Raw genomic sequence first — 15,170 nt, forward strand, 5'->3', positions numbered from 1 at the left:
TTGTGCAAAAGTTTGTGTGTATGTTGAAGATTCTTGTGAAAAATACTTGTAATCGATTATTATTTCGTGTCTGTTTACTGTACATTAATCGCTGTTTTTTGCTTAGTTTTTGTGTATAATGATGATTTTTGTGCAAAATCATCGTTACCTGTTATTCGTGTCTGCTTACTGTATGCGAACCGTGAGTTTTAATAATCTATTATTCGTGCAAAAGATGATAACTGATTTTTTATGTTTGTTTGCTGTATATGAATCACAAGCTTTTGCTTAAGTTTTATTCATAATGATGATTCTCGTGCAAAATCACGATAACCTGTTATTTGTGTTCGTCTACGGTATGTTGTGCTAAAATCATGATAATTGATTATTTTGTTTCTGTTTACTGTATATGAACAGGTCTTTCATGTCGACATTCGAGTTGTACCGCAGGTCAACAATTGGAATGTGTTTGACGGAAACGTTGGACGAGATGGTTTCAAGTGAGATTATCGGTCCCGAGCTTGCTATGCAAGTGCTTATTCAATTTGACAAGGTATCTTTTAAGCTTCTTTAACTAAATTATGTGTTTGAATAGTATTCATTAATAGTTGTATATCACCACCGTTCCTTGTTTTGCTAATTGCAGTCAATGGTTGAAGCACTGGACACTCAGGTTAAGACCAAGGTGTCGATTAAGGTAAATAATTCTATCCGTATGCCTTACTAGAAAGTATTACTGAGATGGCTGAATGTTGATATAAAAAGCTGCTTATTTAAACAGTTAATTTGCTTATTGAGCATCTTAAAAGCAGTAGGCTTTTTTGCTTGTCGGATCAAGAAAAGAGCCCGTGCTTATCTGCTTATTGGCATATTGCAAGTTGATTATCCTTTACTGTGTGATTGCTGATATATATTGTTATGAACATAAACAGGGGCATCTGCACACGTACAGATTCTGCGACAACGTGTGGACCTTCATTCTGCAAGATGTTGTGTTCAAGTATGATGAACGTCAGGAAAACGTGGGTCGGGTTAAGATAGTGGCATGTGACTCGAAGCTGCTGGTTTAGTGAATTGCGTCGGTCTCTAGGTAAATTTTAGCATAGAAAAAATATGGCGGTTGTTTACTCTGTTGAACCTCTTGGAATAGAGTGAATATGAAACTATATGCTAAGATAATATACTCAGTTGTGTGAGATAGTACTAATTGGAGTTCAGTTTTTGGCTTTAAATTGTTTGGTCCATTTTGGTATTTATTTATTTGCGTTTCGGTATGGTTATTCCTATTATTATGTAAATGGTTTTTGTAACCATTACCAGTAAGCTCACGGGACCCACCAAGACCTTGCTACCCAGGAAGTCAGATCTTAGTCAGATAAGATGTAGTTTATGTTTGAACGTTGAAGTCTCTTTCTTGTATTTCATATGACTAATGAGAGTGGCATGTGTTGCGTACACGTTATGCCACAAAGTGTCATCCTTATTTACTTCGCATGTGAAGACTTTTGGCACCACATTAATCGAAAATCATTTTCTTCGGTTTAATAATTTACTCATCGAACAGCCATAAACTCGGATAAACCATTTACCAAATGTCAAAACGTGAATTTAGATGCCCAGTCAATCCGCCATACCTGGGTCTCACTACCAACATGAGGCAGGAAAATTATGTATCCATAGTAAATCGGTTGGTGCTCGGGTTTGATCCCAGCCCTCCACAATAGATTCCACCTCCTTACCACTCAGACGCTATCGTGGGGACAAACCTATTGAATCTTACATAACTGTTTAAACCCTAACAAATGTGATAGCCATGATTATTTCATATGACCAATGAAAGTAAAAATGTGTTACATAGACGTTATGCCTCACCAAGCGTCATCTTTATTCGCTTAACGCGTAAAGGCAGTTGGACAAAAACTTTTTCTGTCCGTTTTAACCCGCTACCACGCCCAATTTGACTTGTTAGTTGTTACCTTGCAAGCTAAACTCTAGCGTTACTTATACACGACTGATGCGTTGCCTAGCACTCGAAAACCCACCCGTATTTAAGCCTCCAGGCTAAGACATGGGCTCACAATCGAAAAACACAATACCCTCGTTTATATAACTTCTGTACAGAATATCGTACTTTTCGAACTAGTTTCACCAACTAGTTATTCATGTAAATGCATATTGAATGCACAGCAAAAAAAAAAGAAAGAAAGAAAAAAATATAAAATTACAAAAGAAAAAACATTTCACCGGGGAGGGGTGATCATCCCGGGCCCAATTGTCAAACGAGAGGGGTAGTAATGTAATTAACTTATGCTTTGAGGACTCCAAGTTTTCCCAGTGAAGCACGAATATCAGGAGCACTGAATTCTTCAGGTGTGTGAATAATGTTGGTGCTTTCAGTAGGTGTAACATCAGAAAGCGGGTAGACTCTGTTAGCATGTAACGGGTTGGTGGCACCTCCACCAATTCCCTTCAGTATAACTGATTTGTGAACGCCGCCCAGAAAGCCTTCGTAATCCGTGTCTCCGCTTTCACCGACAAACACCACCACCTTTGATAAATCCATACCCCAGCGGAGATACAAATATCTGAAAGAAAAAGGTTAAATAGTGATTAGACTGAAAAGAAAATTCAAACACCAGTTTTGATAGTAAACTTTTTGTTAGCAAGGCCGATAACGGTTAGTGGTGGCTAGATGGGCTAACTAGGTGAAGTTTTAAACGGGTTTCGGTCGAAAAAGGGTAACTTTTTTAGTATGGGTTAGTTGACCCGAACACTTGTTCGTCTACTTTTACAAAACTTGTATTAATTATATGGTTACAGGTGGCAAGATGAGCCGGATTAGGTAGCGTTTTCGGGTTTGGGTCAAAAAAGGGTTAAGTTTTTTAGCCTAGGTTAGGTTGACCCGCAACACTTTCTCACCTACTTTTAAAAAAACTTGTATATGTGCTACTTAAAGCTAACTTTTTGGCCTGTTTTGTTGTGTGGTTTCTTTTCATTTATGAAACTTTATAATAACTAATGCTATTTTGTTATTGAAAAGCTGCAGTGTTATTACAATAATAATCTAAATTTTTAATAAATATATTGAGGTTATGTGCATACATAATACACTTTTAACCCTTCCGGAGTTCTAGCTAATCGACAAATTTCAAGAAAAAAAAATCGTTTGGCCTGTTTTTGAGATTAACTGAAACCAGAATTTAGTCTCATCTTTTTTTGAACTGTAGACTAGAAAGGAACAAGAAAATCTGGATACTTTGCACCGAAATTTAATCCTATTTATATAGAATATATGAAGACGATAAAATGTATAACAAGAAAATGTCAAGTACCTGAGGGCTTGAGAACGAGATGCCGACACTGGAATCACATTTATCTTTTTTCCATTTTGGCAATAAATAACGTGACAACGAAGAGCTTGAATCCTCATTAACTTCCTAAGCTCCTTAACAGGGGGAACCTACAACAAAATAACCACTAAAATAAGAAATATAGTTCTTTAACATTATAAAACCAACCTCAAAACACATTTAAACGGGACTAACCAATCCGGGCTTGTTAATATTAAAAGCATAACAATAATTGGTTGAAACTTCTTCATCTTCAGTAACAACATGCTCTTCATTTTTATTTTCAGCCTTTTTGTCAATTATAGAAGAAGCCCATTTCACCAAAGTCTTCCTCAGCCCTTCACCGCCCCAATGGTACTCAATATGTGAATGATAATATAAATCAGATACAAACGGGTTATCTTCCGAATACGAAGATGAATAATAAAGATCAGCCCCACTATTACAAATATATGCATCGAAAACCGAAGGATTCACCGATTTAGACACCAAAAGCGAGTGAATTTGAGCCATTTGTAAAGATGTTGCTAATATAAACCCGATCGACCCCTCACTTTTTTCACTTTCTACTGCACTAAATATTTTTTCAATGTTTTCAAAAAGTGACTCGATATTGTCACCATCGATCGCAATTACAAAAACGTGTGTTCGTCTCCTTATAGCCGGGAATTTAAGTTGCTCATTTTTATCACCCGAAACTGTCTTTTGTATGTTTTTCCCAACATTTTTTGAATATGACGAAACAGCATTTTCTAATTTATTGGTTTGATCCTCAGAACCGATTGAGAATTTTAAATTTAGAGATATATCTTGCATATCTCTTAAGGAATCATTTGGTGAGTCAGATTCGGAATTTTCATCATCATCGTCATCGTTTTTTAGCCACCCGGGATGCCTCGGTTTACAGCTGGCGATTCTTGAAAGGTAAGTTTTGCAATGTTCAGTCCATGAGAATAAATGAATGTTTCTTAGCCCGTTCGCCCGACATTTGGCCCAAAGTTGCTTATCTGCAACGAGTTTTAATAATGCGTCTGCAATTGATTGTTGATCATGTGGATCAATAAGCAAACCATTGTCAAGTACCTGCAATGATGACATCATCAGTTTTACTTGACTCATCTCAAACGGTTAAAATAAAAAGGCTTTGCTAAATGAGGACTGATCAACGGGTCATAGGGTTGAAAGTCACCTAAAGTATTTTCTTATTGCATACAGCCTTCTAGATCGTTTTATTCAAAGGACAGATTATTATTGTAACAATAATGTGTTTGTAAACATAATTAGCAAATTAATATCAACAATCTTTTTCAAAGTGAACAATAAAGTGTTTGCGGGCCAACCCGACAGGCTCATTCGACCTGTACTAAAGACAAACTGTTTTGACTCGTTATCCACCCCGCCTAACTGTCCATCTTCGAACATATAATCTTAAATAAAATGTAAAAAAAGAATCAATAAAAGTAAAACTAACTCGATGTATATCCACAGGGCCTCCATTTTTTGTGGCAACCATTGGTAACCCATGAGCAGCAGCCTGTTAAAGAAAATCTCATAAGTCGGCACCCTGTTTAACAAAATCTAAAATTACAAGATCAAAAAAATACTCACCTCAATCAACGTGAGTCCAAATGGCTCTATGAAAGCCGGATTAATGAACACACCCTGCCAAAAAAAATTTAACCAAAGTTATTTTAACACATAAAAAACCCTTAAACTGGTTAAATAATGAAAATAGGTTACTACTTTAGCAATAAATTTTTTATGACAGTATTCAATTTTTGTAATATTTTTAAAAAAGGGACAAAAAGAGTACGTGGGCCAACCCACGCCTGGCCCATTTCAACATGTTACATGCTCTAGTAAATTAGCCGTTTAGATCCATAACCCAACCCACCCATTTTTCCGCCTCTACAAGTGAGCCTGCCCTTTACTATTAATTGTCAATTATCGATACGAAACCCAATATTATTTTATTCAAGCATTACCTTGGTTTTGGCAGCTAGTCGATAGATGTCAGGGACTTCACTCTGCTTATGATGCTTAGGATATGCCACTTGACCATAAAGATCATATTTATCAATCAATTTAATAATTGAAAGAAGCATTGATGCACTTGTGCTTGACATCTCATCAATGTTATCTCGGTTACCCATTATTAGCGTCTGCAAAATTTAGTTAAAAATATACCTTAATAACAAAAATTAATATAGTCATAACATAACTGCATAAAAAGAGTAATCTGAACATACAAGATTAGCAAGCTCCCTTAAAGGACGACACTCCCCGAATGCTTTGACCAAAGTCGTAAGGTTCTTTTTAGGATCAGGCCTAGCAAGAGCGAGTATCATGGGCTTTCGTGGGTTGGTGAAGAATCGCATTATCTGCATAAAATGAAATTTAAAAACCGCAAAACGGGTGACTTTTACGGTTGAAATACTTTTTTAAAAAATGAAAAAGACCTCAGCCCAGATAGGTGGGTCGGGAGTAGGCTGATGGTCTTCTCCTCCTTCCGTTTCACCATCCATATCACCATCATGTGGGACAATGTGATTGAACTCCATTCCCGGAGGAATTACCTGCCCGTAAATAAAATGACTAGTTATGTAAATAAATAATTAATGGACCAATTCGAGTTATATTTAATATCTAAAGGGTCAATCGGGTATAATCGAGAAAGCTAGCATAAAACCTTCCGAAACATTTTATTAAAAAAATAGATTATTACTAAAATAATATTATCTTTTCAATTGATTTTAACACACTAACTACTTGTTTTAATATATGGACAAAAGGGGGGCTTGGGTCAACCCGACCCAGCCGATTATACCATACAAAAGTCTACCCATTTTGACCTATTACCCAACTGGCCCCGCCCGCCCATATGTGCCACTTCTAGAATGACCTGAAGCGCAAAAGCAGAACATAGGGATATATCTGGAACTTACAACCATGCGAGGCATGAACCTGCCATAACAGCTCACATTACGCCTGATCCTAGCCCGAAGTTTCTTCTCCAAAACCGGGTCAAACCCATCATACAATCGCCACTGTTCATCAATCTCCTGCCGGGTGCTAGTTATAACAACCTCAGAAGAATCAAGACTCAACTCTTCAGCCTCGATCCTACGCATGATTTTATATGTAGCATTAATTTCATCTTTAGTTAATCTTCCTTGCCTCAAAAGTTGCTCCAACTTATCTCGACCTAGGGAGTGGCCCGTGAAAAGCATGGGTACGTTTAATGCTCCAGATAACCGGGCTGCTGAGTCACCAGCATCTGCATAATGACCGTGTATGGCAACAGGCCAGACTGGGTACCCACCACCAAGTTGCTCACCTAAAACTTTAGACATTTGTATTATGTGGCTAAGTGCACCATCAACAAATTCAGGGACGTGAGGCCAAAGAAGCTCTTTAGGGATATATTTGTCTTTTGGCCCGAACGGAATACGAATTATGTAAGCGCCACTGCTTTCTCCAATTTCATCTGGCATAGCATCAGAATTATGTGGAGATAACATCTCTGTTGGTTCACCATAACTCCAGTCAACTTCAGGGCAGGCTACTTGTCTTGTAAGTAAATCAACTCGATAGACACCTGGCATCGAAGCTAAAGCTCTTGCAAGTTCTACAACATACTTAACCTGGAAAACGTAAACAGATCAAAACTTAACCTCAAAATGAAGAAAATCATCAAAAACATCTAAAGATCGGATTATTTATAATACGGGTTGAATCGGTTATTTCTAGCACAAGTTGAGTTGAGCAGCATCCATTTTTTTCCACATATCAAAAAAGAAATTATAGACAACTATTGAGTTAATTATCTTTAAAGAATATATTATCGCGTTAATAATATAAATCTTTAAGAAAAAAAATTATTAAAGGTCACCCGTTTGACCTGTTTGACCCATTTGACTTGTTCGACAATTTAGCTAATTTCGTATGCTTGACACGTTTAAGATAGAAGACAACTCAAAGCAACCAATATAATCATTCACAAGTAAATGTTGAAGAATACCTGACCACCTGTATCAGAATCACGACCAAGTTCCATATTTTCACCACGTATTAACCCGTGAAGGCTGCACCAAATAAACAACTTATGGATAATTTGTATCATTTTACTTATAAATTGCTCAAAGTTACAACTGGTTAAGAGTCTTTTACCTTATTAATACAATATACAGTTTTTTCCCCTTTTGTTGATTAACCCATGCTTCCATGGCATCAATTGAGCTCATTCTAGGCAACCGACCTTTGTGGCTATCACCATGAGCAGACACATCACTAACTGGCTCTCCTTTTTCCCCTTCTGATAAATCTTCTGACATGTCTGCAACTGCCAAACGCCTACCTTTTTCACGCTCCATACGACGTTTGGCTTCTCTACTAGCTTCCTCATTCTCTAGCTGATAAACAAATTTTTAACATTAATAAAGCTTAAAGCTAGGGGTGTGCACGAAACCGAAATAACCAAACCGTAACCGATATAACCGGCTTAACCAAACCCAACAAAAAACGACGAGTTATTTTATGCTTTTAAAAAAACCATTTTTTTCGGTTCGGAATATTTTGGACCTTTTTGTGGCCCAAAATTTAAAGCCGAAATGGTAAATCGATATAAATACAAACCGAACCAAATCCATTGTAAAAATGAGAACAAAAAAAAAACAAAACTGGACGATTCGATTTGAGCCAAAAATCGGCACAAACTGACCCATGCACACCCATACTTAAAACAGTCAATTCACCATACATACAACAAATCATGACCCATGCCCTTATGTAGCAAGATTGTTTTGCATATACCCTTTTCTGTTTCACTGTTTAGCTTAACACGTTGATTGAGCGACTACTTAACCCTTCCACACTAAAAAAATTTTGAAAGACAACTTTAACACAATTTCACTCATGTTTAAGTACAATTGCCCCAAATTAATCTTCACATTAAAGTTCTTTTATGTAGAAACTTCATCAAACAATATAAACTATAAGTCTAAATGTATTTCTTCCAACATGATAAAACACAAAACAGTTCAGAAATCAAATTAAACCTCTTGTTTCAAAACTAACAGAATCAAAACCTAATTGCTTATAAATACAAAATTGAACAGAAATTAGCAATTAACAACAACACAAATTATCTATATAGAAGTAAAAGTCACTTGTCGGTGCCACAAGAAGCATTCTGATTATTTTATTGTTTTTTTTTGTCTTTCAAATTTTGTTTGTTTGTTTTTTAAGTTACGCTTATACCCAACGAACGTAACAAATACTAACCATATTTGCGCCTGCTTGCCGTCTAACGCTCGGGTTTTACGAACGTCCATGTTTTAAAGCTCAAGTTTTAGCAACGCCCAGGCTTCCCCGACAACACCCTGATTAACAACTCGGGTTTTACCAACGTCCAGGTTTTACCGACCAAATAAACGCCGCTTTATATATTTTAATTTCTTTTATATGCATATGCTAGTAGTCATTTTATTTGTTAAGTTCACAAACCTACCATTTGTTTTTAGTGTACCGTAAAACGTAACCGATACTGGCTGAATATAAGTTAGAGCCACCGTCGCAACGCTCAGGTTTTACCAACTGAAAAATCGTTGTTTTAAATTAATTAAATTTTTATACAATAAGTTATATGAGTGTAACTACATTTTTTTGTTTGTTTTAAATATATTAATTTGAAGAATCTGTGTTTTAGTTTTAATCCGGTAACTTAATGAATGTAGATGATACCGACAGAGTTCACATTAGCTTGCCGCTGCAATGCTCAAGTTTTACAGACAGAATTTGACGCAACGCGCACGAGAAATCACTAGTATATAAGTAAAGTTGTTGGTTGGTGCCGCAAGGCCTTGATTGGGCAAAGTGGCACCACCCCAACGGTCCAATTTTTTTTTATAATTTTTTTGTTTTATTGGTTAAATACTATTTCTTTTTGTTTTCTTTTTCTAGATTCGTAACAAACGTATTGTTTTTTGTATTACCGAATTTGTGTCGACTCACCGTCACAAGCCCGGGACTGACAGTACTCGGGTTTTACCGACTAACCTTTTTTTGTAGATTCGTAACGAACGTTTTGTTTTTTGTATTGCCGAATTTGTGTCGACTCACTGCCATAACGCCCGGGACTGACAATACTCGGGTTTTACCGACTCACCGCGCAACGTCCAGTACCGACAACGCTCGTAATATAGTCAACGAACGCTTTAGTGCCGCAAGTGTCAGATTGGGCCACTTTGCGGCACCTTAATGGTTGGCAACACTTTGTTTTATTTGTTGTTTTTAGTTTCGGCACCGTTACATAATCGATCAAATGACAGCTTTGTTTTTTTCTTTTTTTGTTTTAGTTTAGGTATTGTAACGAATGTGAAGGAAACCGACCGAATTCACGTAGACTCGCCTCACCGCATTTTTTTTAGTTCTCGTACCTTAACGAATGTAACAAAAACCAATCGAATGCCATATTTGTTTTTGTATTTATTATTATTTATTTGTTTAGTTTTGATAGCGTAACAAATGTAACCGAGACCGACAGAATTTGAATAGACTCACCGCCTTAACACCCGGGATTGACAACGTTCAGGTTTTACCGACGCCCAAGTTTTAGTGATACCATAACCCATGTAATTGAAACCGATCGAATTCGTGTTGACTTATCGCCTCAATGTCCGGGGACCAATAACTTTTGGGTTTTACCACCGCCCGGGCCCTACAGACCTGTCCCGGCGCAACGTGCCGGGTGTTAAAACTAGTGATACTATTATAAATGACGAGTTTGGTGCCGCCAAATGGTCCAACTATTATAAATGACAAGTTTGGTGCCGCAAGTGTCCTATTGGGCCACTTGGCGGCACCGAACTGACCCGCAAATTTTGTTTTTGTTTTTTTAATTCAATCATCATAATATACGTAATTGAGACCGACCAAACGCCAAATTGTTTCAGTTCCGGTATTATAACGAATGTGACGGAAACCGACCGAATTCTCATAGACTCACCGTTTCAACACACGGGATTGACAACGGTTGGGCTTTACCAACGCTCTAGTTAAATAATATACAAACCTGCTTTTTCTGACGAGCTAAATTCCAAATCCTCCAGCACATATTCTCAAGCCTGGTGTTCCTCTCTTGAGGACTCCTCGTTGCTTGTGCCTTCAGTTTCAACAACATATATTAGTAAAAACAAATCAAATACTTTTACATCATAAACACAAAATTCAATTAAACTCCATTCGTTTCGATCAATCAAAGTTGAAATCATAACACAACAATTCAACACACACAGATTAATCAAAATTGAACTCAATTATATTCGATTCAACCAATCAAAGTTCAAATCATAACCTAACAATTCAATACATACAGATTAATCAACACTGAACTCAATTCAATTCAATCAAAAGTCAAATCATAACCTAACAATTCAATAGGTCAGCACACGCATTATTAATCGAGAACTGATAAATCAAACAATTCAACTGAACAAACTTCGATATGATTCAATTAATACACGCAGGATTAATAACAAATTGATGAGTCGAACAACTAAATTAAACTCAAATCAATTCTATTCAATCAATCAAACTTCAAATCATAACCTAACAACTCAACACTATACATACAAATTAAACAAAACTATACTCCATTCAATCAATCAGAACTCAAATCATAATCCAACAATTCAACAGTTCAATTCACACATTATCAATCGAAAATTGATGAATCGAACACTTCAATTGAACTCAACTCAATTCGATCCGATGCAATTAACAATCCACACTTCAATACACACAGATTAATCAAAAACTGAACTCAATTCAATTCAATTCAATCAATCAATCAATCAAAACCCCAAATCATAACCTAACAACTCAGCACTTCAATTCACAGATGATTAATCGAAAAATGATTAATCGAACAATTAAAGTGAACTCAATTCAATTTGATTTAATCAATCAACAATTGTCAATTAAATTTCTATTTAATCAATCAAACTTCAAATCATAACCTAACACCTCAACACCAACTCACACAAAATCAACCAAAATTGAACTCAATTCGATTCGATACAATCATAACCTAACAATTTAGCACTTCAATACACACAGATTATTGAACAGTTCAATTCAATTAAAACCTAACAATTCAACAGTTTCAATTCACGCATTATTAATCACAAATTAATAAATCCAGCAATTCAAATGAACTCAATTCCATACGATTCCACACAAATTAATGACAATCAATTGATTCGATTCGATTCAATTAATCAAAATCCACACAAATTAATCAAAACTGAACTCGATCCCATCCGATTCGATACCATAACCTAAGCGCAGACTAATCAAAAACCGAACTCAATTCAATCAAAACCTAACAATTCAACAGTTTTCAATTCACACATATTAATCACAAATTGCTGAATCGAGCAATCAATTGAACTCAATTCAATCAATCAAACTCCAAATCATAACCTAACAATTCAATACTTCATTTTCACACATTATTAATCACAAATTAATAAATCCAGCAATTCAAATGAACTCAATTACATACGATTTCACACAAATTAATCACAATCAATCGATTCGATTCAATTCAACTAATCAAAATCCACACAAAACCGAACTCGATTCCATCAATTCAATCAGCAATCAAACTTCAACACACAGTTATAAACCAAAACCTAAGGAATCGGGCTTACTTTAACCCAGGACCGATGGAGATCAGTCTCATCGAAGCCAATAACGTTATCAACGAAGTAACGAGTGGGACTGAAGCGGCCGCGTTCACGAAGCAGCAGCGATGACTTGGCATCGTCGAGTCCAGGGCCGACGTCGAGAATCGCCTCCAAGTAACTGTTGATCCAATCGTTTCCCGCCATTCGATTGGATTGAGTTGAGTGTGTGTGGAGAGAGATTTATGGGGGATTTATTTGTGAAGACGAAGATAATATGAGTGAAATTGAGAAGAGAGAGAGAATTAGATGCATGCGGAGTACAGATGGGACTCTAGAATATAGGAGAACACCGCTTTTTTTTATTTTATTCCATTATAATATTAATATTGATAATATAAAATAAAATATTAAAAAGAACGGTTATGATTTACGCGTTGGTGGAGGGCTTTTAACTAATTAAACGAATAAGAATAAACGTGTGTAAGGCTATGTGTAGTTGGGAGTTGTAAATTTGAGGGATAAGTGTTATGCGACGTCCAGTCAATAAAGGAGAATTTTTGTTTTAGGAGTGTAATGGTGTGTGTGTATCTGTATATATATAGAAGGGTTATTATAAAAGCAAATAGTTTTCTAGGAAAACTAGAAATAAATCATAGACATTGGATCATGTTAATCAACGGTTGAGATTAGTTTCCTAGAATTACTCTTTCACCATAGGTTGTAATGTCGCATGTCAAAAATCTATTGGTTCTTATCATTTATAGGAAACTTCTTATTTTTATTTGAACTATTTTCCATGTGTATATATGCTACACACAAAAGAATTAAAAACAATATTATTTTCAAACATGGAACGGCGACAAAATTACGCCCCCCCCCCCCCTTGTCGCCCCTTTTATCGCCAGGGGGCGATGTTCCTATTGAATGTCGCCCAAAATCGCCGGGAATTACCGCCCAGTACACACAGCCTAATGGTTTAAGCAGTGTTTTAAAAACCAGTTCATTGCAGTCGGTTGAACCAATTATAATGGATTCCGAATGTGATACCCGGCAAAATAAAAAGTATTATTATATTCCATAAACGAGATTAAGACATGTTTAGACTGGGTTAAGTGAGAATTAAGACTCTTAAGTTAAATATAGTATTTTATGCTAAGAATAAAGGAAATATATATATTTTAAAGCGTGCAAGGAGTCAGACATAATAAAGAACTTTTGGTGATAAGTTAAGACGACACGGGCGTTTTTCGGTTAAGCGTGTAAATATTCAACCCGACATTCGATAAAATGTCCATGGTTGAATCCATTTGAATAATGTAGATGATTGAAAAGCAAGAACTCCGGCGAAAACGTGACTCAATTCCAAGTTATAACAAAGCGAGAAAACGAAAATTAGTGCTTCAACAACGGTCGTAATATCACACGTATTGAGAAGATAATAAAATATATACTATTATTATATTCGAGAATTATTATTTGGATAAGATAAATCGAATAGACACCATAAGTTTAGATGGGTTGTTTTTGGGAAAAACAACTAAACTAGTTTTATTAAGTTTGGAGTAACACAGAACCGACAACGAAACCGGGAAACGATCGATAATAACTTATTAGGGAAATAATAAGTTAACGAGACAAATTTAAGTCGGGAACGAAATAAATATTTTGACGAAAGATACATGGAAAATATAACGTCACTTAAAATAGCGAGTTCGTTGGAGCAAGAGACCGATACACGAACGGAGACCACGGAGATAAAACCCGCTATATATAGCCGTCCATCCCCTCATTCTCTCATTTTATAACATTTTAGAGAGAGAGAGACTAGAGAGAGGGAGCAGAGAGCTACAAAGCTTTCCGGCAGCGGCTGTGGTCTGGTGGCAGTCCGGCGGTGGTCCGGTGTGGTCTGGTGACGGCCGAAGGCGGTCGAAGCCCGTTTTCACTACGGAACCATTTTTCGACGTCCTGAACGCGATGGTAAGCTTTGATTGTCTTGATTTTTAGCTTAAGTTCATTAAAAACATCTTTTAAAATCTGGACAGATTTCTTCTCAAAGAGCGGCCTCGTACGCGAGATTCAACCGTCCGAACATCCTTATATCTTTACCGAGGGTTCCTAACCCATATATAACCATTTTGAATCGGTAAAGATAAGATTTGAAGTTATTTAAGTATGGTTTTGATAGCCATTTTCGCAACATTTTCCAGGTTCGGATTTGAAAACACAGCTATTTCTAATAAAGAAATGCAGATTCCCGGAGATCTGGCCGTCGGATCGAGCGGAAAATCCAGCAATAATATTTTCTTTAATGAAACCAATATTTCTTGAAGTCGGTAAAAAATGAACATCTTCTTCATCAACAAAGATAAGGTTATGTTCCTCTTCAAAATAATAAAGTTCAAACTTCTTGTTAGCATCTAAACCTAATTTTATATGAGCATTACATCCTGTTCTCTTTGATCCCCTGTTACGTTTCAACTTCTTTTCACTTTTCTCATCGGATGAATCTATAGTCTTGGGCTACTTTATCCCCTGTTTAGAACAAATAATGTACCTTGTTTTAACCAGCCCACCATTTGCATAAGAAGTGGCTCTTCTAGCAGAAAAACCTCCAACAAGAGCATACCTTTGATAAAATGCAAAGGCATGCTCAAAAGAATCAAAACGCATTCCCACAACTAGTTTCATTGAATCATTAACAAGCGGAGTATAATACTTTCTACCAGACTTCGAACACACAAGTTCTTTCCCACTACAACTAGGAACATCAACATCTGCATTACCTAAACGTTAAAACACATTAGAAAATACATAATGATAACATATAATGACATAGTTACCATAGTCAGCTTATAATAAACAGATTGTGTACCACATGATCTTTGATATAACAACATTTTGTAAAATTTTTCACTTTTAAACACAAAACTAGGTAGCAAACCCACCGCGTTGCGGTGGCAGGCACAAATTCATTTGGTATCAGTTAGGTTTGTACTGTTACAGACATTAAACCCAAAACACAATTTAGAAAACACCCAGAACACTCGGATAGCATATGATACAAAAAAATTAACATATTTAAAACAACGTTTATTCAGTCAGTAAAACACAGTCGTTGTAGCAGTAAGTCGACACGAATTTTGTCAGTATT

General features: G+C 36.2%; 2 protein-coding genes across 2 annotated transcripts; one reads left to right on the forward strand and one right to left on the reverse strand.

The window, feature by feature from the left end:
• The first annotated feature begins 397 nt into the window (after nt 1-397).
• Nucleotides 398-1,198, forward strand: LOC143583596 (transcription initiation factor IIA subunit 2-like). Its single transcript, XM_077065863.1, has 3 exons — nt 398-532; nt 626-676; nt 912-1,198. The coding sequence occupies exons 1-3, from the start codon at nt 404-406 to the stop codon at nt 1,047-1,049; spliced, it is 318 nt and encodes a 105-aa protein (XP_076921978.1). The 5' UTR covers nt 398-403; the 3' UTR covers nt 1,050-1,198.
• Nucleotides 1,199-2,241: 1,043 nt separating this feature from the next.
• LOC143583590 (putative sucrose-phosphate synthase 1) lies at nt 2,242-12,229 on the reverse strand. The gene is made up of 13 exons (XM_077065861.1): nt 12,044-12,229; nt 10,402-10,491; nt 7,500-7,741; nt 7,351-7,414; nt 6,275-6,973; nt 5,789-5,905; nt 5,579-5,710; nt 5,315-5,491; nt 4,938-4,991; nt 4,801-4,863; nt 3,525-4,412; nt 3,312-3,439; nt 2,242-2,564 (listed from the first exon to the last, which is right to left on the reverse strand). Exons 1-13 carry the CDS (start codon nt 12,221-12,223, stop codon nt 2,285-2,287), a joined length of 3,114 nt encoding a protein of 1,037 aa, XP_076921976.1. The 5' UTR covers nt 12,224-12,229; the 3' UTR covers nt 2,242-2,284.
• Nucleotides 12,230-15,170: the final 2,941 nt, after the last annotated feature.

The sequence above is a fragment of the Bidens hawaiensis genome, unplaced genomic scaffold (genome assembly GCF_021521415.1).
Source record: "Bidens hawaiensis isolate Kalapana, Puna unplaced genomic scaffold, B.hawaiensis_p1.1 tig00032460_1, whole genome shotgun sequence".
Classification (NCBI taxonomy): domain Eukaryota; kingdom Viridiplantae; phylum Streptophyta; class Magnoliopsida; order Asterales; family Asteraceae; genus Bidens; species Bidens hawaiensis.

What these genes read in the sequence shown, in the direction of transcription:
- LOC143583596 (XM_077065863.1), top strand. Translation starts at nt 404, where the DNA reads ATGTCGACATTCGAGTTGTACCGCAGGTCAACAATTGGAATGTGTTTG. An exon ending in TGCTTATTCAATTTGACAAG is followed by an intron (nt 533 to 625) that starts GTATCTTTTAAG and finishes TGCTAATTGCAG; the next exon opens with TCAATGGTTGAAGCACTGGA. An exon ending in AGACCAAGGTGTCGATTAAG is followed by an intron (nt 677 to 911) that starts GTAAATAATTCT and finishes GAACATAAACAG; the next exon opens with GGGCATCTGCACACGTACAG.
- LOC143583590 (XM_077065861.1), bottom strand. Translation starts at nt 12,223, where the DNA reads ATGGCGGGAAACGATTGGATCAACAGTTACTTGGAGGCGATTCTCGAC. An exon ending in TCCATCGGTCCTGGGTTAAA is followed by an intron (nt 10,492 to 12,043) that starts GTAAGCCCGATT and finishes TTGAAACTGAAG; the next exon opens with GCACAAGCAACGAGGAGTCC. An exon ending in TCTCGTTCTCAAGCCCTCAG is followed by an intron (nt 2,565 to 3,311) that starts GTACTTGACATT and finishes TTTTTCTTTCAG; the next exon opens with ATATTTGTATCTCCGCTGGG.